Below are 26609 nucleotides of genomic sequence, written 5' to 3'. Positions count from 1 at the left end.
AAAGCTCCATACAGTATAAAGGTAGATGTTTGTGTTAAAGCTCCATACAGTATAAAGGTAGATGTTTGTATTAAAGCTCCATACAGTATAAAGGTAGATGTTTGTATTAAAGCTCCATACAGTATAAAGGTAGATGTTTGTGTTAAAGCTCCATACAGTATAAAGGTAGATGTCCATGTGTAGTGTGATTATAAAGCAGCTCTAGGTTCTATATTAATACTGTGAAAGTATCAAAGCCTCAGTCCACAGAGAAATGCACACAGCCTGTATTCAGAAACTGAGCCTTAAAACCAGCCGTCAGGACTTCCTGTCACTTTGTGATGTCACAACAAAGCCCCGCCCCCTCACCACCTGGACCCACCATCCAACAACTTTACAGGATTTGCTTTCTCTGAGTGTTTTATTCTGAAATCTGCTTCTTTTTTTTTTTTTATTGGATCACTTTAAAAACAGTCGGCCAATCAGAAGAGAGAGACTCAGACCCTCCTCCTCTCTTCTGATTGGCCGACACCTGAACGTACCGAGTGCTGACTGTGGAGTTTCTCCAGTAAGGTGCCGTCTGTGGCTTTGGGGAAGTGACTCTCCTCGTTCATCAGTGCCAGGAGACCCAGTTTCTATGGAGACAGGAGGAGACCATCATCATCATCACGATCAATCACCATCATGTTGGACGTTATCGTTTCTGCTCTAATTAGTCTTGACTCTCTCATTATCCAGTATTCATGTGATCAATGCTTTTTCGTGTTTATCTCCTTATGTGACATCTTAAAGGGATAGTAGCATTTATTTTAAAGTGTGGTTGTATGATCTACAAATACCCCCTAAGTACTTTAATTGCAGTAGCAGACTCTCTGCACTCCTCCCGTTAGCAACGCCAGCCCATAATAGCCCTGCCCAGAGATTTACAACATACATTGTTGTGAATGGACCCAAAGAAACGGCCTATTTTCACGGCCTAAAAGAGGTTTTACCTGAAAAAAAATACACAGTTCCATTGTTCGCTATAATATAATTTTTTCCAGCCATTCGGACCTAACCAACTGCTGATCGGCGGGCGCTAACCCTGGGCGGAGGGATACGTGAGTTGGTTAGCTCCAAATAAAAACTGTGTTTTTCCTGCACTTTGAAGGGCTGGAAAAAATTATATTATAGCGAACAATGGAACTGTGTTTTTTTTTTTCAGGTAAAACCTCTTTTAGGCCGTGAAAATAGGCCGTTTCTTTGGGTCTGTTCACAACACTGTATGTTGTAAATCTCTGGGCAGGGCTATTATGGGCTGGCGTTGCTAACGGGAGGAGTGCAGAGAGTCTTCTACTGCAATTAAAGTACTTAGGGGCTATTTGTAGATCATACAACCCCACTTTAAAAAAAATGCTACTATCCCTTTAATTAATTTTATGTGCAGCATCACTCTTCCTCCTCCTCCTCTTCCTCCTCTGGACGTTTCCTGGTCCACTCACCTTCTCGATCAGGTCCAAACACTCTCCGTTGTCCATCCAGTTGATGTCGACCCAGACCAGCCCCTCTCTGCAGGAAGCAACAAACGGTTTCTGAGGATTCACTTCACCGACAGATCAGATGATTAAAAAGACTCGGAGCCTCCGAGCTAACGACGACGTCATCGGTGTTTGACAAACAAACATCAGGTAACCATTTGGTCAAAGTGTAATTATTAAAAAAAAGAAAGGAAAACAAAGACGGCGGATATGAGATGATGTTTGTATTATGTGAAGTCACAGAACTTGGCAGGTCAAAGTCTGAGCTCTGAGTTTCCATGAGAACATCGTTCAAGTTTCAACTCTGTGTCTTTGTGTCAAGTGTTAATGTTCAGTGTCGATTCACATCAGATCTATGAAACATGAAGGACATCACATCTTTTCTTTCATCGTTTAATTTGACTGTCAATCATTAAAAAACATAATAATCTGCCTCCACATTAAAGCTGTGCTCACTCTACATGTTGTGACTAGTGACATGCTGCCAAATTGCTAACGTTTTGCTAATTTTACAGCTAATGGCTAAATTCTTCTTATCTGCTCTAAATCGTTCGTTATCAGAGGCTGTGAATTGATTTTCTGCTCATGTCCTCGACTATATCAGATATTGAATATTAGTCTTTTTTTTAAAGGGATAGTGGAACATTTTGGCAAATTGGCCCATTGCCATAATCCCTATAGTCATAGCAGTAGGTTCGTTATCTTTAATTGTCGTTGCAAGCTATTTTTAGAACGGCGGAGCAGAGCCGTGAGCTGCTCAGAGCTACGCTACGGAGGCCAATGGGATTTCTTGGTTTCCCTCATCAAACTCATCAAATACACAATGCAACAACTCCACAACGCTCTGGTGGACAAGTTGTGACCTGCACATTCACCACACTATGAGGTAATAACACAACGTTACCAGACAGAGTTGTTGTAGAGGGAAATACAGAGACTGTTGATGAAAAACTGTCCCTGAAGGCAACGTACATCAGCGGCTTTGCATGTATTTCCCTCTAAAACAACTCTGTCTGGTAACGTGGGGTTATTATCTCATAGCGTGGTGAATGTGCAGGTCACAACTTGTCCACCAGAGCGTTGTGGAGTTGTTGGATTGTGTATTTGATTTGTGTATTTGATTTGAAACCTAGAAATCCCATGAGCCTCCGTAAATTTTTTTTTTGTTTTTTTCTATTAGTACCAGAACCAGATTTTCAGATCTCATCGTCATTTTCCCAGTTTCCCTCCCTCCTCCCTGCCCTCGGGTGACGACGGAGCGACGCTGTGGCGTGTCTGTGGCTGAGTGACGATGACGAGTGTGACAGTGATGAAAAACCTCCTCCACCTACTTGTTGTACTCGAGCTGCTCCAGGGAGAAAATGTGCTTGTTGAAATATTCCTGAAGCTTCTCGTTTGCATAGTTGATGTTGAACTGCTCGAAGCGGTTGACCTGAGGACGACAACGTCACACACACACACACAGACACACAAAGAGAGGAGTTAATGAGCTGGAAAACAGTTCAGAGGAGAGTTTCCTACTGATTAACAATGAAAAAACCTGATTAAAATACTGAGAGGAGCAGAAACAGGAGCTCGTAGTGATGTGAGAGCATTGGATAAACTTTATTGTCCCCGTCAGGTTTTGGTTCACGTGTTATTTTCACTATGTAAATAGAAATCTCATGTACAAAGGGTATAGGCATAATAAACTGTTGCTTCAGCCTACACCTTTTGGTTGCATTTATTACTGACCAATCTATGCATTTTGTCAGTCTCTTCTTTTTTAATTGACCAAATGAATAAACTAAACTGAACTAAACTAAACTAAACTAAACTACAATAAACTAAACTAAACTAAACTAAACTAAACTGAATTAAACTAAACTAAACTACACTAAATTACAATAAATTAAACTGAATTAAACTGAACTAAACTAAACTAAATTAAACTACACTAAACTACAATAAACTAAACTACACTAAACTGAACTATACTACAATAAACTACAATAAACTAAACTACACTACACTAAACTAAACTGAATTAAGCTAAACTACAATAAACTAAACTGAATTAAACTGAACTAAACTAAACTACAATAAACTAAACTACACTAAACTAAACTACACTAAACTGAACTAAACTAAACTACAATAAACTAAACTACAATAAACTAAATTGAATTAAGCTAAACTACACTAAACTACAATAAACTAAACTGAATTAAACTGAACTAAACTAAACTAAACTAAACTACACTAAATTAAACTGAACTAAACTAAACTAAACTACACTAAACTAAACTAAATTAAACTGAACTAAACTAAACTACAATAAACTAAACTACACTAAATTAAGATAAACTACACTAAACTACAATAAACTAAACTGAATTAAACTGAACTAAACGAAACAAAACAAAACTAAACGAAACGAAACTAAACAACACTACAATAAACTAAACTACACTAAACTGAACTGAACTAAACTAAACTACAATAAACTAAACTGAATTAAACTGAACTAAACTAAACTAAACTAAACTACACTACACTAAACTAAACTACACTAAACTGAACTAAACTAAACTAAACTACACTAAACTAAACTAAACTACACTAAACTGAACTAAACTAAACTAAACTACACTAAACTAAACTAAACTACACTAAACTGAACTAAATTAAACTAAACTAAACTAAACGACACTACACTACACTAAACTACAATAAACTAAACAACACCAAACTTAACTGAATTAAACTAAACTACACTAAACTACAATAAACTAAACTACACTAAACTTAACTTAACTTAACTTAACTTAACTTAACTTAACTTAACTTAACTTAACTTAACTTAACTTAACTAAATTAAATTAAACTAAACTAAACTAAACTAAACATCACGTGTTCACATACGATGGTGCGTTCAAACACACCTCGAAGTTCTCGAAGCCGAAGATGTCCAGGATGCTGATGGACTTGAAGTCTTCTCTGCCGCGGATGCGCTCGTTGAGTTTGCGGATGATCCAGTTGAAACACTGGGAGTAAAGTGCCATCGCCATGGAGTCTCTGGAGTCCACCGCCTGCACACACACAGACACACACACACACACAAACTGTGTTCAACAACAACAACAACAACAACAACTGTGTGTCTGTGGTATGTGGTAGTATATGTGGTGAGGTGACCGACCTGCTCCACCGTCAGCGGCGTGGAGATCTCCTCGCCCCGGAGGATCATGGAGCGGTGGGTCAGCACCTCGGCCAGCTGCTCTGAGTTCAGCCCCAGCAGCTCGGCCGTGCGGCTCAGAGCTGCACACAGACACACAAACCTTCACTCACAACCTCGACTAAAAGAGGAAAGGCATCTTTATTTATATAGCGCATTTCATATCAACGGGCTTCACATAAAGACAAAACATTTAACAGTCAGAACTGGAAACGGGGAGAAAAAACAGCATAAAAACATACAATTTAAGAAAAAATTAAATTTAAGAAAAAATTAAATAAAACCCAGAATAGTAAAGATTGCAAACATTAAACATAAAAGCAAGAAAAAAGAATTAAAAAAGTACAAGAAAAAAAGAATATAAAATACAAACTAGTCTAAAAGTATGGAAGCGTATTGCATTCACTCAAAAAAATCAGTTTTTTCTGAGTAATTTAGTTTTTGGTCTGTTTTTCGAGGTAATTTTTTTCTGTTTTTCTGAGTTCTTTTTATTCCTGTTTTTCTGACTAATCTTAATCTCTAATGTTTTTCGTCTATTCCTGGTTTATATACAGTCTGTATATCGGTCTACTCCTTCCCTGCTACATTGAGCAACAGGTTTACAATAGAAGGATAAAGTCTAAAACATAACAGGAGTATCATACCCTGGCTGTGTGTAACTAATCACATGCCTTAATTGACCCGGTACGGTATAGAAAGTTGAAGACGGGGCATAATGTGCGGAGCAGGAGTCACCATAGATGGGAGTCTGGCAGAGAAAAAAGATTAGTCAGAAAAACAGAAAAAATAACCTCGAAAAACAGACCAAAAATAAATTACTCAGAAAAAAAAGATTTTTTTATTTTATTCAAGTGAATGCAATACGCTTCCGTTTTAAAGAGAACAAAGAATTTAAATCTTCTTCTTCTTCTTCTTGTTTCTGACTCCAGTTCCAGCAGGAAGTGAACGGCTGATCACCTCTCTGATAATCAATAACTGCTGTTAGCACCTTCCTTAAGCCTGACCTTTGACCTCTCATCGCTCTAGTGATGAGCTGAACTCCTCGTGGGGTCAAACAGGGAATGTTAAAGAACCTCGATGCAGATGTTTGTTCCTCTAAACTGTGGACGTTTTATTTTGAAAGATTTGTTCTGATTAAAACGTTGAAATGTAAAATAACAAATAATGATTCATTAATTCAGGTTTTAATTGGGAGGAGTGAAGGGTAAAATATTAAAGTTTCAAAACACATTTGTTCATTTGGGACAGATAAAATGAAGATGAAGTCACTCTCTGTTTTTTTTTTTTTTTTTTTTAAACCAAATCATCATATTTAACATGTTGAAAAAAACATTTTTTTGTTTTACACTTATAATTAGATGTTGGTGGTGATGGATCCATCTCTGGAGTCCCTTTTTTTTTTTAACCAACATAGAATTTTTTATTTTTACACTGATAATCACATTAATTTCTGCTTTTAAAAAATGAAAAATCAAGTTGTCTCCAAAGACAGAGGTTTGTTCCTGACAGTCGTTCTTCACACGACCACTAGAGGTCCTTGTCAGGTCAGTATGCATCTCCATCTCACACCTTTTTACAGATTCTTGCAGCTGCTTCCCCACTATCTAACTAAACCCTTTTCCTCAGTTCTGCTTGTTGAATGCACCATACCTGCCGCTGCTGGCCTCGGCCACTTTCTGTGACATGTTGTTGCTACTAATTACTGGAACTAACTGTAAAAATCTTGGCCATTAACTCTTTTTATGTTCTTGTTCTTGCTGCCTATTTGTTATTGTCCTTTAACCAATCTTTTCTCCTTTACAGCCCTCTTGCCCCTTCCCCTCAAGAAGCCTATGCCTCTTGTCAGGCCATCATTGTAAATAAGATTCCGCCTGGTTAAATAAAGGTTAAATAAATAAAAAATGGAGGAGGAGGAGGAGGAGGAGGAGAAGGAGGAGGAGGAGGAGGAGCAGTAGAGATGATGGAGGAGGAGGAGGATGTGAAGGTGAAACTGTCCCACCTGACTTGGAGGACACCTGAGCTCCTCCGGCCGTCATGAACTCGATGTTCCCCGTGTGCAGGACGCCGGCCAGGAGGCGCAGGATCTCCCCGATGTTCTCCTCCGTGAACTGCATCGTTCGCATGGCATTCTGGGTAAAACACAGGAGGAGGAGGAGGAGGAGGAGGAGGAGGAGGAGGAGGAGGAGGAGGAGGAGGAGGAGGAGGAGGAGGAGGAGGAGGAGGATTAGTGAAGTGGTGACTTTAGAAACATCTGAGATGAGTGAGTGAGCGTGGTGTTTCCTCTACCAGAACGTCGTGGAAGGTTCCCTGGTCGTTGATGGTCTTGTCGCTGACGCAGCTCGACTGTCTCAGGTAGTGGTAGTGGTCTGGCTGCGTCAACGCAAACGCCTCTGCACACACACACACACACACACACACACACGGTCACATGATGGGCTTGATCCAGTCATTATCTACTCGCCCTCATGTGGACTAAGGGCTGGGAGAAGTTTCAGAGTCCTCCGTGGCTTCTCTGAGTTACAGGGGGGTCTCGGCGTAGCAGTGCATGTCCATATAACGGTTGTCAATGGATACCAACTGTCTTCGTAACAAAAAGACACACCAAAAAACATCCAAATACCTCCATAGTGCTAATGTCCCTCTTGTATTGAAGCCCCGAAATGCAAAATTGTTCCAAAAAAAATTAAATATGTCTATTTTTCAAGCTTGTTTTGTAGCGGAAGCTTCTCGAAGCTCCTCTTCCCGGTTCGTCAAATTTGGACGAACTGGGAAGAGGACAGACCCTGGTTCGTCCAAATTTGACGGACGAATTTCGCATTTCGGGGCTTCAATACAAGACGCACATTACATACGAGCAGCATGGAGGTATTTGGATGTTTTTTGGTGTGTCTTTTTGTTACGAAGACAGTTGGTATCCATTTGCAACCGTTATATGGACATGCACTGCTACGCCGAGACCCCCTGTAACTCAGAGAAGCCACGGAGGACTCTGAAACTTCTCCCAGCCCTTAGTCCACATGAGGGGGAGGAGATAATGAGTGACATTTGAATTTTGGGTGAACTATCCCTTTAAGTGTGTTTTGAGTCGTAACGGTCGGTCTCGTCACCTTTCTGCTGAGTGTTGGTTCCGGCCAACAGGGCGTAGAAGATGTGGTAGTTCCTCTCGCCCGGGTTCTGACGCACGACTCGGTTCTGGAGAGAGAGAAGAGAGAAGGTTTCAGTTCATTCAGGTTCCTTCAAAACAACAGCTCAATGCTTCATGTTGTTTAGGCTGTAGAGTTTAATCAACGACCTTTACAGGTTTGACTGGAGGAGGAGGAGGAGGAGGAGGAGGAGGAAGAAGAGGAAGAGGAGGAGGAGAAGGAAGAAGAGGAGGAGGAGAAGGAGGAAGAAGAGGAGGGAGAGTAGGAAGAGGAAGAGGCGGAGAAAGAAGAGGAGGAAGAGAAGGAAGAAGAGGAGGAGGAAGAAAAGGAGGAGCAGGAGGAGGAGGAAAAAGAAGAAGAGGAGGAGGAGGCAGTGGAAGAAAGGGAGGAGGAGTAGGAAGAAGAAGAGGATGATAAAGAGGGGGGAGAAAGAGGAAAAAGAAGAAGAGGAGGAGGAGGAAAAGGAGGTGGAGGTGGAAGAAGAGGGAGAGGAAGAGGAGAAGGAGGCGGTAGAAGAAAGGGAGGAGGAGTAGGAAGAACGGGAGGGGAGGAGGAAGAAGAGGAGGAAGAAGAGAAAGAGGAAGAAGAGGAGGAGGAGAAGGAGGAGGAGGAGGAGGAGGAAGAGGAGAAAGAAGAGGAGGACTCACCTTCTCTAAGAGGTCTGTGGTCAGAAACGTGTTGGTCAAGGTAGAAAACAGAGAGAAGAGAGAATCTACAGTCGACTGAACAAGACGATTCAACTTTTCACTTTATCATCAGAACTCATAATAAAAATAAAGGTTATAATAAATAATAATAAAGAAAGAGGGCGGAGCCTCAGATGAGCTGAGGTGTTGCTGTTGTTGCTAGGATACAGTCGACGATGCGGCCTCCCTGGATGTTTCCCTTCTGGCTGAAGTGCAGCTGGACGAACTTCCCGAAGCGACTGGAGTTGTTGTTGTAGACGGTCTGAGCGTTCCCGAAGGCCTCCATGATGGGACTGAGAGAGAGAGGAGGAGAGGAGGAGAGGAGGCAGCTGGGTCAGGAAGACACACAGACACACACACACACACACAAGATAATGAAGAAGATGAAGATGAGGATGAAGAGGAGGAGTCACCTGCTCTCCAGCAGCGCCTCCTCCACGTGCGACGTCCGGACCCTGGACGACAGCTCCAGGGAATGCTGGCTCATGGCCGACAGGAACTTCAGGATCAGTTTGGTGCTTTCGGTTTTTCCTGCTCCACTTTCTCCACTGAGAGAAAAACACACAAACACAACTAATTAGAAGTTAGAAAAAAACAAATTAGAAGAGGAACGAAAACTCACAGAGTCTGAAGTGTCGTTGAGTCTGATTTCCTGTTCTTCTCTATCGAACTTTTTAATGAAAATATTTTTTCTGCCATTTTTATTTTGGCGCTGTTTGTGTTTGTGTGTGTGTGTGTGTGTGTGTGTGTGTGTGTGTGTGTGTGTGTGTGTGTGTGTTAAACTGGGTCAGGCGTGATCAGCTGCTGCTGCTGGGTCATGAGAGCATCATGGGAAATAATCTGACCACTAGGTGGCGACCGGACGCTGAGGAGCAGAAAATGAACTGGAGGTCTTAAACATCACACCTCAGCACCAACACGGTGGTAAACACACATATACACACATATCTAAATGACAGAACTTCATCATTAAAGGGATAGTTCAACATTTTGGCAAATTGGCCCATTGTCATAATCCCTATAGTCATAGCAGTAGGTTCGTTCCCTTTAATTGTCGGTGCAAGCTGTTTTTAGAACGGCGGAGCAGAGCCGTGAGCTGCTCAGAGCTACGCTACGGAGGCTCATTATGGGATTTCTTGGTTTCCCTCATCAAACTCATCAAATACACAATCCAGCAACTCCACAACGCTCTGGTGGACAAGTTGTGACCTGCACATTCACCACGCTATGAGATAATAACACAACGTTACCACACAGAGTTGTTTTAGAGGGAAATACATGCAAAACCACTGATGCGCGTTGCCTTCAGGGACAGTTTTTCATCAAGCAGTCTCTGCATTTCCCTCCAAAACAACTTTGTCTGGTAACGTTGTGTTATTATCTCATAGCGTGGTGAATGTGCAGGTCACAACTTGTCCACCAGAGCGTTGTGGAGTTGTTGGATTGTGTATTTGATGAGTTTGATGAGGGAAACCAAGAAACCCCATTAGCCTCCGTAGCGTAGCTCTGAGCAGCTGACGGCTCTGCTCCGCCGTTCTAAAAAATAGCTTGCACCGACAATTAAAGGTAACAAACCTACTGCTATGACTATAGGGATTATGGCAATGGGCCAATTTGTCAAAAATGTTGAACTATCCCTTTAAGGAGCAGAAGAACCATCTGATTCTAAGTTTCACCACATTCCTCTGCATCGTTCAGAGTTTTTAGGTTTTTGGCGTTTTCTGCACCAGAAACTGTCATTTAGTCTTTAAACTGTCAGTGAACAATAAACAGGCTCGTCACTGTGTCCCACATCTGTCCAAAAATGTGAAAATGTTGAAAATATAACGATGTAAAATCCAGAAAAAGCTGCATCTTTATCAGATTTACTGTCTCCATCGTGTTCCAGTTTAAGGAATTTATCCCTCTAACTTTGTTAATGTTGTTTTGAACAGAAAAACAAAGCACTTGCATGTCTAAATGTGTCTGAGGGTCATTGAACTCACCGCCGACTGAGGAATCAACAACAGAAACAAACCAGCGTGATGTGTCGAGGGAAAAACCCCCTCACACATGTGAACCTGGCAACCCACAGTCACACCGTGTGATGTTCAGGCTCAACACGTTAATTATCAACTCTCTCTCACACTCACTCACACCAACAGCAGCTGAAAGGAGCTTCAGATTAACAATGAGACCAGTTTCATTACATGTGAACATATTTCACTGTAGTGAAGACAGACCTGACCCTGAACGCATCACAGCAGGTTTTAATAAACGACCTCTAGTGATGAGACGTTCGATGCATTTACTGGTTTCAGTTTGTTTGTACGACGGAGTATTAGGGCCATATTGAGAAAAAAAACAAAAACACAGACTTAGAGAATAAAGTCGTAAATTTACGAGAATAAAGTCGTAAATTTACGAGAATAAAGTCATAAATTTACGAGAATAAAGTCGTAAATTTACGAGCATAAAGTCGTAAATTTACGAGAATAAAGTCATAAATTTACGAGAATAAAGTCGTACATTTCATACGAGAAAAAACTCATGACATTACGAGAATAAAGTCATAAATTTACGACTTTATTCTCAAAGTTTGTGATTTTTTTATTTGTCAATGTGGCCCTAATACTCTGTCATAGTTTGCTGCAAAAAAGACGACGAAAAAAAGAAAAGAAACAGTAGCCAAGCAGGAGCCAGCGGAATATTTTAAAAAAACTAGTTTTTTTATGAGCGGTGTGTTCGAGGACACGTCCAGAGAATCAGACTTGGAGATGTTGAGTGTGAACTCTCAGCAGCAGCATCAGCAGCAGCAGCAGATGTGGACAGATGTTTGCAGCTTTTTAAACATCATCAACACAAACAGCTCGGTACAGGAAGTGGGTTTCATGCTGCAGCTTTAATGAGAGATTATTCTTTCTCATTATTGATCATTCATTTCCTAATTGGCCGTAGTCAGAGATGTTTAATTTATTGCTGATGAGGAGTTGATCCAGATCCACTGTTCTCACTCAGTGTGGAACTCTGTTAAAGCTGAAAGAGCCTGTTAAATGAGACCTGGCAGAGGGCCAACACACACACACACACACACACACACACACAGTCCTAATCCTCCTCGCCCCCCCCCCCCCCCCCCCCACCACCACCACCACCACCGTCTTCAGCTCAGCGACTGAACGTGTCGGAGCTCTGGACCTCACCGGAGCTTTTGTGTCACAGACTCTGAAACGGAGACAAAGACAGAAAGGTGTCTGAGAGTAAACTGATGTTAACGGATATTAAAGGGATAGTTCAACATTTTGGCAAATTGGCCCTTTGCCATAATCCCTATAGTCATAGCAGTAGGTTCGTTACCTTTAATTGTCGGTGCAAGCTATTTTTAGAACGGCGGAGCAGAGCCGTGAGCTGCTCAGAGCTACGCTACGGAGGCTAATGGGATTTCTTTGGTTTCCCTCATCAAACTCATCAAATACACAACCCAACAACTCCACAACGCTCTGGTGGACAAGTTGTGAGCTGCACATTCACCACGCTATGAGATAATAACACAACGTTACCACACAGAGTTGTTTTAGAGGGAAATTCAGAGACTGTTGATGAAAAACTGTCCCTGAAGGCAACACAATCTGAGGGCCTCCACAAGCTTCGTTGCTTCGTTGGTGGTTCAGCAGAAGCAGCAGAAAACTCAACAAGGGGGGCGAAGTGTGTGTGTGTGTGTGTGTGTGTGTGTGTGTTGGGTGGGGGCTCCTATTAAAATCATGTGGCTCAGCGCGGCCAGGTATCTGCATCAGTGAAAACGCAAAGTGGCGTTCATGAGCATTAATGAGCAGATGCCATTCGTTAGAGCCGACTCCTTCCTCCTCCTCCTCCTCCTCCTCCTCCTCCTCCTCCTCCTCCTCCTCCTCCTCCTCCTCCTCTTCATCACCAGCTCCCGTTTCATTCGCCTCCGTCTGCCTGGATCTGATTACCCACAATCCTTAAATCCGACCAGAAAGCTTCCTGCCTCGCCTCGAAGTGCCAGCTTGCAATTTATAGCTCTCCTTCTTCTTCGTCTTCCTCACACACACACACAAACACACACACACACACACACACACACCATGAACAAGTGAAGTGAAGGGGAGGGGAGGAGGGGGCATGTTACATGTTTTACGAGGGTCTGCTCTAAAATGGCTTTGGTGTTTTTAAGGGACCAACGGGGTGAAATAAAGCCTGTGTGTGTGTGTGTGTGTGTGTGTGTGTGTGTGTGTGTGTGTGTGTGTGTGTGTGTGTGTGTGTGTGCTCAGCAGCTGGGCAGGACTTTGACTCAGCGTTACAGCGATCTAACTTTAGAGCCTGAGACTGAGACGTCGGTCACAGCGGCTCCTGTTTCACACACTTCTCTTTGTTTGAGCAACGTTCAGCTGTAAAACAAAAAACACACACTCAGCTTCACTTTCACCACCGAGGCTGAAAACACTCGTCACGTTCATCACTTCACCTCCTCACTGTCTCACATCAACAAGTCGATTCTGGAGACAACGTCGTTTCTTGTTCAACGTGTCGAGTTACAGCAAGAAAGAGAGAAAACCAAACATCTGTCATCAGATCAGTTTGTCTTTGACTTCAAACCACAGTCATCAAAGGTTCAGTTCTTCTGTGGTGACTTATTATTATAATAAACTGATACATTATCATGATGATAAGATATTAGGGTTTTGCTTTTCTGCTCTCTGTAATCCTTCTATCTGGTCTGGTGTTGGAGTGAACCAAACCTCCACCATTTCTTCCCCAAGTTCAAACATAAGAATGACTTTAAAGCAGAAGTAAGTGGAATATTTGTGTTAATATAAGTCTTAAATAGTTCTATCTTCCGACAGCAATCACTTATATAGAGTGTTTGGTCTGAAACACGGGTCTGTCAGTCACTCTGCTCTGCTGTAAGCCGAGGAGAAAACTTTCCTTGTATCCTACAACCTTTATCCAATGAGGAGAGAGAACGGCATAAAGGGGCATTCCTCTCTGTGTGTGCAGCCAAGGGATGCGCCTGAATGTGGTGACGTAGGGACGAGGGCGGGGACTGCTAACTCCATCGGCTGACAAGAAGTTAGCCAAAACCACCGGATCGCTTACTGATAGCTTTACCTTATTAACCCCCAAAGGGAAATTCATACAACTTGTTCTTTCTCATTCTACTTTCTAGCTTTTCTTAAAATTCTGTATTTGTCCAAATCTCCACCAAACATTTAGTTTCTTCATCAGACCACTGCATCGCTGCCTCCTCCTCCTCCTTCCAGCTCGTCTTCGTCTTTGATCACATACTTATTTACTTTATTATTTGTTTTTTGTCAGACATTGACTTTGACTCTAACTTATACGATCAAAACTGTTAGAACCAACATTTTTTTGGTTCCCTTGAGAATCGACGTTTCAGGCTCTGAACCTGTTGGGTTTTCTTTTGGTCTGAACTGAATCACTGCTCGGTTCAAAGTTGGGTTTGGGAACCAGACCCAGCACGGAGCGGAGTCGGTGTGAAACCCCCATCAGAGAGCGATGTGGACTACAGGTTGAGGTAGGAGAGGAGCTGTGCAGAGCAGCTGCAGCTGGACTTTTAGTGCCTTGCTCCAGGGCAACAACAATTAGCAGCTGATTAGCAGCTCAGACGCTGTAAAACTCAGAAACAGTAAAAGCAAAAGTTTCAACCTGACACTGTCACTGACAGGAAGCGTTGGGTCTGTTGCACCTGAACTCTGACCGTCACAGTGCAGAGCTTACACACATGCATCACTGTGTTTTAGTCTTGTTGCTGGTTTAAGTGTTTTTTCTCCAAATAAAGACCCAGAATAATCCGTTTAAAGCCCTGCTCGGCTTCTTTTTCCTGTTTCCTGTTGCAACGTGAAAAGATGCAGCGTTCGACCTCAAAATATCCCGAAGATGCAAATGATCCCAGTCAGAGGAGGACGGTGGAGTCAGACTCAGTGTGTGTGTGTGTCTTGGGAAGCTCAGTGTGTTATTTTCTCTATTTTAACAGACAGTGAAGCAGCAGGTTGTGTTTTAGCCGAGAGGTCAGCAGGCTGCGGTCGGAGGACAAACTACACAGAGAAAACAAGTGTTTTTCTCTTTTTTTCTCCAAATCACACAGTCTCTGAGTCTGAAGTCTGTGTCGGAGTGAGAAACAAACACACACACAGGAGGTTGATGAATAAAACAATCATCTCTGAGACTAAAAGGAGAGTTTGCAGCAGCTCTGAGGAGAATGTGCAGCTTTGTGCAGCTCTGAACAAAGTCGTCTCCTACGACAACATGATGTTTGTGTTGACGCCTCGTTGTGGGTCCTCCCACTGACAACATCCTGACACACAAACGCGGCTCTGTGTCTGGAGGAGAGCCACAACAGAGGCTCAGGACCAGTACAGGACCAGAACAGGGCAACTTTAAAGGGATAGTTCACCCAAAATTCAAATTTACGGGGGGGTCCACGCAGCAGTATTTGTCCATAATGGTTGTGAATGGATACCAACTTTCTTTGTCCAAAAAGACACACCAAAAAACATCCAAATACCTCCATACTGCTCGTCTGTAATGCCCCTCTTGTATTGAAGCCCCGACATGAGAAATTGTTCCGAAAAAAATTAAATAAGTCTATATTTTAAACTTGTTTGTAGCAGAAGCTCCCAGTGTCTCGGTTCACTGCTTTTCCTGTGACCGGCGGAACAAATTCTCATGTCGGGGCTTCAATACAAGAGGGACATTACAGACGAGCAGCATGGAGGTATTTGGATGTTTTTTGGTGTGTCTTTTTGGACGAAGAAAGTTGGTATCCATTCACAACCATTATATGGACAAATACTGCTGCGCGGACCCCCCCGTAACTCAGAGAAGGAACGGAGGACTCTGAAACTTCTCCCAGCCCTTAGTCGACATGAGGGTGAGTAGATAATGAGTGAAATTTGAATTTTGGGCGAACTATCCCTTTAAGTACTTTACTGTAAGTCAGAGCTACGGGAACAGAGATGGGACATAAACCAACAATCCTCATATGTTGTGTGTAGTTAAATGTTAAAAGATCATTAGCAATTAAAAAGAAAAAGCCACCGTTCACTTTCTGCTTCCTCCACAACCTCAAACCGCCTCGTTGTTTAAAAAGCAACACATGTGTCTCATTACCCGCGATGCCAACAACCCAGCAGGGCTGTAAAACCAGCGCCAGCTCATTCTCACTAAACTGCAAAAACTTCTGCTTGAATCAGCGAGACCAGAGTCGCCGAGCGCAGCAGCTGCAGCTCCCACGCCAACGTTTCTCCTGAACGCACCACGACCCACGTTCACCGTCCTCTCTTACATCACCGGATACCTCGAAGAACCACGAACACAACCGGTTCCCACGGACTCAAACACAGCAGCTCGTCAGATAAACCTGGGGCCAAAGTCTTTTCTTTTTCTTTTTTTTTTTTTTTGATAAAATATAAAAATAACTTTTCTTTTTTCCGTGGGGAAGTGAACGTCTCGGTGTGTCGGAGGAAACAATGGAGCGACGGCGGATGTGAAAGTCGTCCAGCGAAAATCAAAGAGGAAGGATGTGAGAGAGGGGAAAGCAGGGGACAGAGGATGGAGATAGTAACAGAGCGTGTGTGTGTGTGTGTGTGTCTGTTTGTGTGTGTGTGTGTGTGTTTGTCAGAAGTGCAGCCAACCTCCCCGGGGGAGTTGAAACTGGATCAAAGTGTTGGCCGACCGAGGGCAGAGAGCGACCCAACGAGACACACAACGGTTTATTCAAAACGGCCAATTAGAGCCCGAGACAGACGTTGGATATCCTGACTCGGCACTGGCTGTTTTTAAGTGACTCAGCAAAAGTCAGGAAACTCACACTGAGCTTGATTAAACTACAAAGACAAGAAAGAAACAGAACAAAGCCCACCTGATGAGCACACACTGGTTCTGCAGCCTCCTCCACAGAGAGCGGTAGCACTCGTTGGCCAGGGCGAAGATGTGCGGAGAGATTTCCCCCAGGTGGTGTCGGCTGTACAGCTCCACGGCCGGACGCTCGTACAGGCCGGCCAGAGGCTGGTAGGGGTTGACCGCCGCCAGGATGGAGCCGATGTACGTCTGAGGAGGAGAAGAGAGACAAACATCAACTCATTAGTAGGCTACATAAATACAACAGGATGAGAGAGAATATCACAGTGTTTTTAAAAACTAGGGGTGGGAGAAAAAATCGATTCACATAAATATCGCGATATATTTTTTGACGATTTTTAAATCGATTTTTTAATGATTTAATTTTTATTTATTTATTTTTTTTTAATATTGTGCAATGTGCATTTGTTAGCATTTTTTACATACAGAGAGTACAGGTTTTGAAAAGGGTTTATGTTCACTTTATAATGGACTATGTTAATTTATAGGCTCCTACAGTATTTGTGTGCAGATAAATGTTAAAAATGCAGACAAATAAACTAATACTACTACTACTACTACAAATCGAGAGAATCCGCAATATCGTAGAATCGCAATTTAAATCGAATCGCCATCCAAAAAATCGTAGAAGAATCGAATCGGGAGAAAAGCATATCGTCCCAGCCGTACTAAAAACTGTTCTCAAATTATAGATTTATATATTATTACAAATGTAAACCCTTTTTTGCAATTTCAAATTAAAGGAAACTTTCACTGTCAGCATTTCATTCCTGCAAAATGTGATTCATCAAGCAACACACCGACACAGTTAGAGGACGTACGCCTGAAGGAAAACTTCAATTCACTTTTGCAGTTTACACAATAAAAGTTTGATAAGTTGCATTAGATGTATTGATATGATATAACAACACGGTACAAAGTGTTTTTTTTATTTTTCCCTGCATCTATTCAATAAGCAATGAGAAGGAGAGCGAGACATAAGGGAGAACCAGGTCTCTCAGAGTCTGCATCTAATCTAATTCATCAGACAATGACATAAAAAGTCATAAATCCCCCATTAGTCTCCCAGCACGGAGGTGGACAGTGAATGCAACACGCAACCTCAGTCAAACAGGAACCCTCCTCTTCCTTAAGATATAAAGAGAAATTAGATGTCACATTGTAATATTGGTGTTTTATACGACTGACCCTGTATTGTATATAATTTGAAACCTATTCATTTGATGGTATTTATGTATTATACTTTTTTTCTCCAAATCCATCATGCATCATTACTATTTCATTTATTTATCTGTTTTGTTTTAACTTTATTTTCTATATGTAATGCTAATATGTAAGTGAGGTATGTACTATATGTAAATATGAGCCCGTCAGCAACACAACCTTCAGCACATCTGACCTTTAGTTTTTTCTGTTCACCACCACAATTAAACACCGACCACCGACCCAAACCACAGGTTCTGCTGCAGAGCGGCCTCACGTTGCAGAGTTTCAGAGCAAAAACAAAGCAACATGCTGAAAGAAGAGGAGGAGGAGGAGGAGGAGGAGGAGGAGGAGGAGGAGGAGGAGGAGGAGGAGGAGTCCTGGCCGGGGCCCTGGTGGAGGCTGCGGTGGTGACTAATGAATAAATCGAGCTGGAAAAAGACGACACAGCAGCATAGTGAGAAAACAACCAGAGAGGTCGTAAAGGTCACGGCAGAAACAACGTGACAGAGAAACTGATCAGAAACTATAAAACTAATCACAACATGAGACGTTTCTCTACATTTTAAAGTCCAAATGTTTCTTCTCTCGTTCATTTTCTGTGGGAAAAAAACAACTTTTGCTGCTTCTTTCACCAAAGCCTGACAAACAGCAGCGGTGTCGAGTCCAGTGAGTTTTTTAAGAGCAGCAGTAAACAGGCTGAGAGGAGTTTTCCATCTCTCACGACTCGTTTATGTTCCAGACAAACAATGTTTGAAAGAGTTCAGAGAGAGAGAAAGTAAAGTTAACAACGGCTCAGACACAACAACTGCATTTTTATCTTTTTATCTCATTGTTTTATTTATTTTTAACCTATATCTGTAGGAAATTTGCTCTTGGCATTTTTAATTATTTCAATTATTTGTTTTTATTTCATGCTTTTATATTTATTTCATGAATTGCAGCACTTTGTCGAGTCTCATTTGTGTCTTGTTTCATTAATGTCCTGTTCTGATTTTGATTGTTCGATTTTTGTTGCTTGTTTCGACTCTCGACTGCAAAACTAGTTAACCTTTTTTTTTATTACTAATATTATTCTGCAACTTTTTCAACGGCAAAGTTTAAAAAAAATCACACGTTGGAGGGTGAGATGCATTAAAACGAGAGCACCTCCACCTCCGCTCCATATAAATATTATATTTAAGTTGTGTTTATTGTTGTTGTTCTGCAGCTAGTGAACGTCCTCCTCGAGTTTCTCATGTTCGACTTTCTCCTCTAACTCAAACAAGCAGAGAAATTAAAAGCAGCAGCTTCAGTCAGAGAAAGTTTTCCAAACACTGTTTATCTTGGACGATGGAAAAGGAAGAAGAAAAGAAGAAAAAGAAGAGGAGGAGGAGGAGGAGGAGGAGGGAAAAAAGAAAAAAGGAAAGGAAAGAAAAGCTGAGCAGCTCTTGCTCTGCCCGAGGTGAAACCATGTTCAGCGCTCTGAAGTGGAGAGACTCAAATTACAGCCATAATAACCATAATTAGGTTAATGAGCATATACCTGAGCTCAGAGGGAACACACACACACACACACACACACACACACACACACACACACACACACACACACACGACTGATGTTCAGACGTTCAGCTCAGAAACTTTCAATCCCATCATGATGAAGAAAAGAACTCTGATTCTCCTATTGATCGTGTATATTCTCCAGAGAACAGATGTTCAGTTTATCAATGATATAAATACATGTAAAACATCTGTTCACTACGACAGATGTGTTTAATGTGCAACAGTTTGATTGGAGGAATGATCATTGATGATTATTCTACTGCTGCTGCAACTTTACACTGTGGATATGTAGATATTGTTCTGCCATTAATCTATTGATTCACCTCCTGAACTGATTCAGCCCATTATATTTATGAATATATGAAAGAAAACACAAAACCAGCTTAAAGGGATAGTAGCATTTTTTTTTTTTAAATGGGGTTGTATGATCTACAAATAGCCCCTAAGTACTTTAATTGCAGTAGAAGACTCTCTACACTCCTCCTGTTAGCAACGCCAGCCCATAGCCCTGCCCAGAGATTTACAACATACATTGTTGTGAATGGACCCAAAGAAACAGACTATTTTCGTGGCCTAAAAGAGGTTTTACCTGAAAAAAAAAATACACAGTTCCATTGTTCGCTATAATATAATTTTTTCCAATTAAAGTACTTAGGGGCTATTTGTAGATCATACAACCCCACTTTAAAAAAATGCTACTATCCCTTTAATGCTGAGCCTGATGTGTATGATACTACAGTATGTAAAGTACATTGGTAGATTATTATTAATATTATTATAACCTTTTTTTTAAACTCGGAAATATATTGAGGAGTAACCTCATTTACAATATCGCCGAGACAAAACACAAAACATTTGAGGACAAGACATAATAAAAAATGTTTGAAGCATACATAAGCATATCCGAAATACGAAATACCGAAAAGTAAAAGTGACAAAGAGGAATTGAAAACAGAGAAGTCTAGTTAAAAACAAAGAGCAGTTGGAGGTGAAATAAGATGCAGTTATGGATTTAAACTGTCCTATTGATATAAGTGTGGTAAGTTTGCAGGTGCACAGGAAGAAAAACTGGACTTTCCAAATGCAATGTTAACAGAAGGAACCTGCAGTGTGATGTTAGACACAAGGCTTCAGTCTGCACAAGTCCAATAAACACGTCAGTATTTAGGTGTGCTACACCTTTAAATCTTAGGTCCTGGATCAACATCCTGTTTACACGACACAGACACACACACACAGGAGTTACAGACGGACGACAAGTTGCTGATGAGGACGTTTGTTCAGGGACGGTGGCGGCGTCCTTATCACCTTATCACCTGCTGCCCCTCGCTGCCCATTAAACCCCTTATGCACACACTAATCTCACCCCCCTTCACACACACACACACACACACACACACACACACACACACACACACACACACACACACACACACACACACACACCGGTCAGGCAGCCCAGTGACTGACTGACCCACATTCAGCCGGTTGCATGCAAATAACATTTGAATGGCAGTTGAGGTGAAGAGTATTTACATGACAAGGACGAGCTGCCTGTGCAAATCAGCTACGAGTAGAGGGTGTGTGTGTGTGTGTGTTATAGTAATGTACAGTGGGTCATAAAGCTGTGTGTAAACACAGCGAGGCTCCTCCTCCTCCTCCTCCTCCTCCTGCTGCTGATGGAGTGTCATGTAAAGTTTAGGATTTTTACTTGACTCCTTGTTTACAGTGTGTGGGGGAGAAAGTCGACTGAAAACCTTTTACACCCGGTGACAGATGGAAGAGAAACCGTACATCACCGCTCTGCTGCTGGAAAACACCTTAAAGGTCCTTAAAGATCCATAAAGGTTTATTTAAATATTTAAACCTAAAGACTTTCTCTGCGTTGCAGCTCTACAGTAGGTTCTTTAAAGCTCCATAGATGTTTGTATTAGAGCTCCATACAGTATAAAGGTAGATGTTTGTGTTAAAGCTCCATACAGTATAAAGGTAGATGTTTGTGTTAAAGCTCCATACAGTATAAAGGTAGATGTTTGTGTTAAAGCTCCATACAGTATAAAGGTAGATGTTTGTGTTAAAGCTCCATACGGTATAAAGGTAGATGTTTGTGTTAAAGCTCCATACAGTATAAAGGTAGATGTCCATGTGTAGTGTGATTATAAAGCAGCTCTAGGTTCTATATTAATACTGTGAAAGTATCAAAGCCTCAGTCCACAGAGAAATGCACACAGCCTGTATTCAGAAACTGAGCCTTAAAACCAGCCGTCAGGACTTCCTGTCACTTTGTGATGTCACAACTAAGCCCCGCCCCCTCACCACCTGGACAACACCATCCAACAACTTTGCAGGATTTGGTTTCTCTGAGTGTTTTATTCTGAAATGTGCATTTTTTAAAAAAATCTAATCAACTCAGAAAACAGTCAGCCAATCAGAAAAAAAGGCTCAGAGTTTCCTCTCTTCTGATTGGCTGACACCGACCTGTTGTTACTAGAACTCCAGAGAGGAGATGGAGAACTAACACTGCAATCAAATCTTCTTATAATGTCAAATATTGGACCTCTGTGGATTCAGAAGCTTTTAAAACTGAATCCTCTGTTTGTTTAAACTCAAACTGTTTGTATTTTAACATTTGTAGCTAAAAATGTGCATGAAAATTTGAAATAAGTACAAAGACCCCCCCCAAAAAAGAGCGTGTTAAATCAGTAACACCTGAAGCTACTTCCTAAGAAAAACATCAGGAGAGCAGAGTCACGTTTGCTCGGTTCACACCAGACCACGAGTGTCTGAGTGAGTGAAACACAAACTGCCCCCCCCATTACATTAAATTACAACCATTTGGACTCCATTAGATCTCCATGTAGCTCCGACCTGGCAACAGTTTCCACGGCAGCACCTTGGCTGAGCTAAGTGGCTGTGACTCCCATCAGAAACCGCCCCCCCCCCCCTACCCCCTCCATGTGGGCTGATGTGATTACCGGCGGCCCCTCGTCCTCCCCGCGTGGTGTCAGATTCTCTGCGTTTCGCCGCCATTCCTCAGAGCTGACGTAAGAAACCTGAGATTCAGACGAGCCGTGTTTATTTGAACCTGTGTCGAGGCGGTCGGCCTGGTTCTGATTCCCCTCCGTCTCCACGGTTACAGCCTCACTCTCTCTCTGTCCAGTAAACGCTTTACTCTTTACTGTGGGGAAACATCGTTTTTATCTTTAATTTGTGTGAAATCAAAGCGTTAATTTTAACAGTGCACCAACTTCCTTCATCACTCAGTGGTATAAATGATGCAACTCAGTCACAGATATTCATATTTGTAAGAAAACATGACAACCACGTTTGCACTCATTCTTCATAACCTAATTTTTTATGCATTTACTATTAAAAACAGTGGGCATTGTGCAATTTGCACTTGCAGTGAGCTTGTTTGTTCCTTCATTCTGTTTTTTGCTTCTTCTTTTTTTTGTTGCTTTTTCTTGTTTGTCTTTTGAAGTAACTTTGTGTTTGTGTCTTTATGCCTTTTTTATATCTCAATGTAAAGCACTTTGGCTTCCCCTGTGGTTTTTAAATGTGCTATATAAATAAAGTTGATTGATTTAACCAGCACTTTAATACACTAATACACTGCAAGCGAGCAACTTGCAAAAACAAACACTATGTGCAATAGGGAGGTGTGTAATTCACAAAGCAATTTAAGACCAAATTAAATTGTTTAGTATGCAATAATATCAAGCACTGAGCGCTTTAACATTTCACTAACTCAACAGCATGGACCACGTCTGGCCTGGATCCAATAACTGTATTGCCTTTATGTTTGTTTTTTCATTCATCATATTGTTGCCTTCTGCTATTAAAACCGACCTGCCAGTGGGACTGGAGACAGAAATTAGCTTCAGCTACAATCTCATGCATATTAACAAGTAAAATGTTCATCAATATGTCAATAGGTCCCAAGTTTTTTTTTAATGAATGAATCTCAAACAAGATCAATTTGTTACGAGCTAATTTGGCAGATGGTGGAGACGAAAAGCAGAGCCAAAAGAGAGCAGGAGTTGAACTTCCATTCTGAAGTGTTATTCTAGCAGCCTGATAAATCAAAGTTAACTAAACAGGCATCGCAATAATGACACCTTCATCATAACAAATATCTGATGCATCTTTGTAGCAGAATCTTGGTTCCTACTCTTCCTTCCTCTCTCCATGATTTCCCTGTTTTGCCAAACATGAGTGTGTTTCTCCTGACTCCCGTCTGCAGCTTCTCAAACTGCTGCAGCAGCATAATCCTCTTCTCCTGTGTCCGTCTCTACTCTGCTGCTCTCCGTCCCGGTCCGGCCGCCGTGCCAGAAGATGACAACACTCGCTGCTGCTTCTGTTTCTGCAACACTGCACTTCTTCTCAGACACTGTGAAGCTTCGCCAGGAGCAGCCAGCTTCCACACACACTCCATCCAGCCTGATGGGACGAGGAGGAGGATCTGGATCTGGATCTGATCCGACAGTGAAAACTCAACACTAGAAGCATCAACGGACGGAGAAACTACAAAACCCTCCACAGGGAGCGGGTGTGAAGTGGACTCAGTGTCACTTTTTCATCGTAGCCTACTGTACGTTGAGCAGAGATACGAACACCAGACAACTCTCTTAAAGGGATAGTATCATTAAAGTGGGGTTGTATGATCTACAAATAGCCCCTAAGTACTTTAATTGCAGTAGAAGACTCTCTGCACTCCTCCCGTTAGCAACGCCAGCCCATAATAGCCCTGCCCAGAGATTTACAACATACATTGTTGTGAATGGACCCAAAGAAACGGCCTATTTTCGTGGCTTAAAGAGGTTTTACGTGAAAAAAAATACACAGTTCCATTGTTCGCTATAATATAGTTTTTTCCAGCCCCTCAAAGTGCAGGAAAAACACAGTTTTTATTTGGAGCTAACCAACTGCTGATCGTCGGGCGCTAACCCTGGGCGGAGGGATACGTGAGTTGGTTAGGTCCAAATAAAAACTGTGTTTTTCCTGCACTTTGAAGGGCTGGAAAAAATTATATTATAGTGAACAATGGAACTGTGTATTTTTTTTCAGGTAAAACCTCTTTTAGGCCGTGAAAATAGGCCGTTTCTTTGGGTCCATTCACAACACTGTATGTTGTAAATCTCTGGGCAGGGCTATTATGGGCTGGCGTTGCTAACGGGAGGAGTGCAGAGAGTCTTCTACTGCAATTAAAGTACTTAGGGGCTATTTGTAGATCATACAACCCCACTTTAAAAAAATGCTACTATCCCTTTAATGTGCATTGTCCCACCCAAATAAACCAATAAAAAAAAAAAAAAAAAAAAAAAAAAGATGATCTGTGTGAATCTCCAGTGTGACGACAGCTCGGGCGCTTGGAGCTGCAGCCACTCACATGTTTACAGAGAGGCGTCAGTGGCTGTGGACGGTGAAACGTTAGAGCAGAGGCAGGCAAAGGCAAAGGCAGGAAGAGCCGGCCAAAAAATCAGATCTCTCTAAGACGGCCAGATAAATGCACTAGGAGGGAAATGAAGACCAGATGGAGAAAGAAAGAAAACGAAGAGAGAAAAAAAGCTGGAGGATCAGAAGCGAAGCGCCGGCCGGCCAACCTGGCTGAGTGACGGCAGGAAATGTAGCAGAGAGGAGGGAACACGCGGCCGTCACCGAGTTACCGTGTCACCAAGACAAATTCCTGCACGTTTGTTTGTCTTGGCGTCGGCAGCGACTCTGATCCGCTGTTTATGTTTAATATCGAGACCCCACATCTGTGAAAGTCCAGCGGAGGAGGAGGAGGAGGAGGAGGAGGAGGAAGAGACCGTGCAGGATGATTTCCCCCACGATGCCCATTTGTTCTTCAAATGATGCAATGGCAGCTCTGACAAGTTTCCCAGGGACAAGAAACTTTCTCCACACGCAATAAACTGAGGGAGGTTTCGCTTCGACTAAGAAAATAAATGAAAATATATTAAAGAGCAGTTTTTTTGTTTCCTGACCGGAGGATGGAGTCGTGTTACAGAGCAGGGAACGTGATGATGCTGGTGGAGGAGGTTGTAACGGCTTGTTTTATTATAAAGGTCCCAGGTAGGACTCTTCACATCCTGGTCTGGAGGAAGAACACCACATCTGGATTGAAATTGGGCTCAACAATGTTAAATCCTGTTTTATAAACAGTTCAGATGCTCTGATTCCTGTTCACACCAAGTCTGCACTGGTTTTCATGTTAAAGCATCATCACTTTCTCTTCCAGAAATCTGAATTAGCAGGTGGATAAAGGGTGGATTCATCTACCAGATGTTCACTTTATTGGTGGGATGGGCCATTGAAGATGACTGAAAATAAGTTCCTTTATAATTAATGTCTGAATACACTTGATTATTATTAGATGTAACGCTTACGTAGGTTATATAAATGCATGTTATGTGATTAATGTCACCTGCCCAATGCCTTCACAACAACAGCACAAAAGCGCCGAGCAGCAGAACAACGAACAGAGAAGAGAAGAGTGAAGATGGAAGTACAGTCGGAAGACAACAGATTTTAAAGGGGACATACGTATATCACCTTTTGAAGGCTCTTTAACATATATCTGGGTGTTTGTTTTGTCTTCTGCCCCAAAAAAGGGGGAAAAATCTGTAATTTTCAGGTTCCTGAGGTTGAAATCCATGTGGTTTTACCAGCTGTTCCCTCAGTTGTCTGACAATGATGTCATTAATTTCCAAATTTGCATAATACCACATCTACCTGGTACCAGTAGAAGGGGCGGGGCAAGCAGTGGTTCATTTGCATTTAAAGGGACAGGCACTGAAACCAGCCGTTCTGAACAGGGCTGTTTTGAGAGGATGAAAAGAGCTGTGATGTTTGATCCTTGGGATATTTTGACCCAAGCATGTCACAGTCATGTCTTTAAGACACCTGGGGACTACTTTAATTTGTGGGAAAAGGGACATGATATGTCTCCTTTAAAGAGAAGAAGGTCAAGCTGCTAAATTCTCATGTTTGGAACAAGCTCTGTGAGGCCGTGTCTTCGTTGATAGTCATATCTAACGTGTATTTAATAGCAGCGGAGGTGAAAACAGATGTGATGGTGTGTGTGGTCGGGTTATTTAATCAACGTGTGACCCGCTCGCTGGTTGAGAAAAGCCCCGACCGGTGTTTAATACTAAGTCTGGTTCAGGTGCTGAACTCCTCTCAGGCTGCAGAGCCTCAAACAACACGGAGTTTAATCAGGTTAACCAAAACACAACAGACAGTAAATCTGCTCTGCTCCGGGATGAACATACTGGTCGGTTTCCTGAGCTCAGTGTGTGTGTGTGTGTGTGTGTGTGTGTGTGTGTGTGTGTGTGTGTGTGTGTGTGTGTGTGTGTGTGTGTGTGTGTGTGTTATTAAGATCAACATCCGTCTTCTGCCATCATCAGCAATAAAAGCCTGTTGTGTTTGGAAGCTG

The 26609-nt window shown here is 42.1% G+C and overlaps 1 protein-coding gene across 2 annotated transcripts in view; it reads right to left on the bottom strand.

Moving 5' to 3' along the window:
- myo10 (myosin X) overlaps positions 1–26609 on the bottom strand; it is a 142814-nt gene that overhangs the window by 45660 nt on the left and 70545 nt on the right. For both annotated transcript variants that reach the window (XR_014596125.1, XM_083991977.1), the window contains exons 4-15: positions 16422–16609; positions 8956–9090; positions 8711–8835; positions 8504–8517; positions 7821–7905; positions 7000–7103; positions 6713–6842; positions 4678–4796; positions 4421–4567; positions 2828–2928; positions 1461–1527; positions 522–614 (exon numbers count right to left, since the gene is read on the bottom strand). Coding sequence is in view for 1 of the 2 variants with exons in the window: in XM_083991977.1 (XP_083848103.1) it covers positions 522–614; positions 1461–1527; positions 2828–2928; positions 4421–4567; positions 4678–4796; positions 6713–6842; positions 7000–7103; positions 7821–7905; positions 8504–8517; positions 8711–8835; positions 8956–9090; positions 16422–16609 (1308 nt within the window). In the remaining variant the exon portion in view is untranslated. The remainder of the gene's footprint in view (positions 1–521; positions 615–1460; positions 1528–2827; positions 2929–4420; positions 4568–4677; positions 4797–6712; positions 6843–6999; positions 7104–7820; positions 7906–8503; positions 8518–8710; positions 8836–8955; positions 9091–16421; positions 16610–26609) is intronic.

This window comes from Trachurus trachurus (genome assembly GCF_905171665.1).
Source record: "Trachurus trachurus genome assembly, chromosome: 17".
NCBI lineage: Eukaryota > Metazoa > Chordata > Actinopteri > Carangiformes > Carangidae > Trachurus > Trachurus trachurus.
The sequence above is the reverse complement of the archived record's forward strand: the minus strand, read 5'-3'. Positions and strand labels throughout refer to the sequence as shown.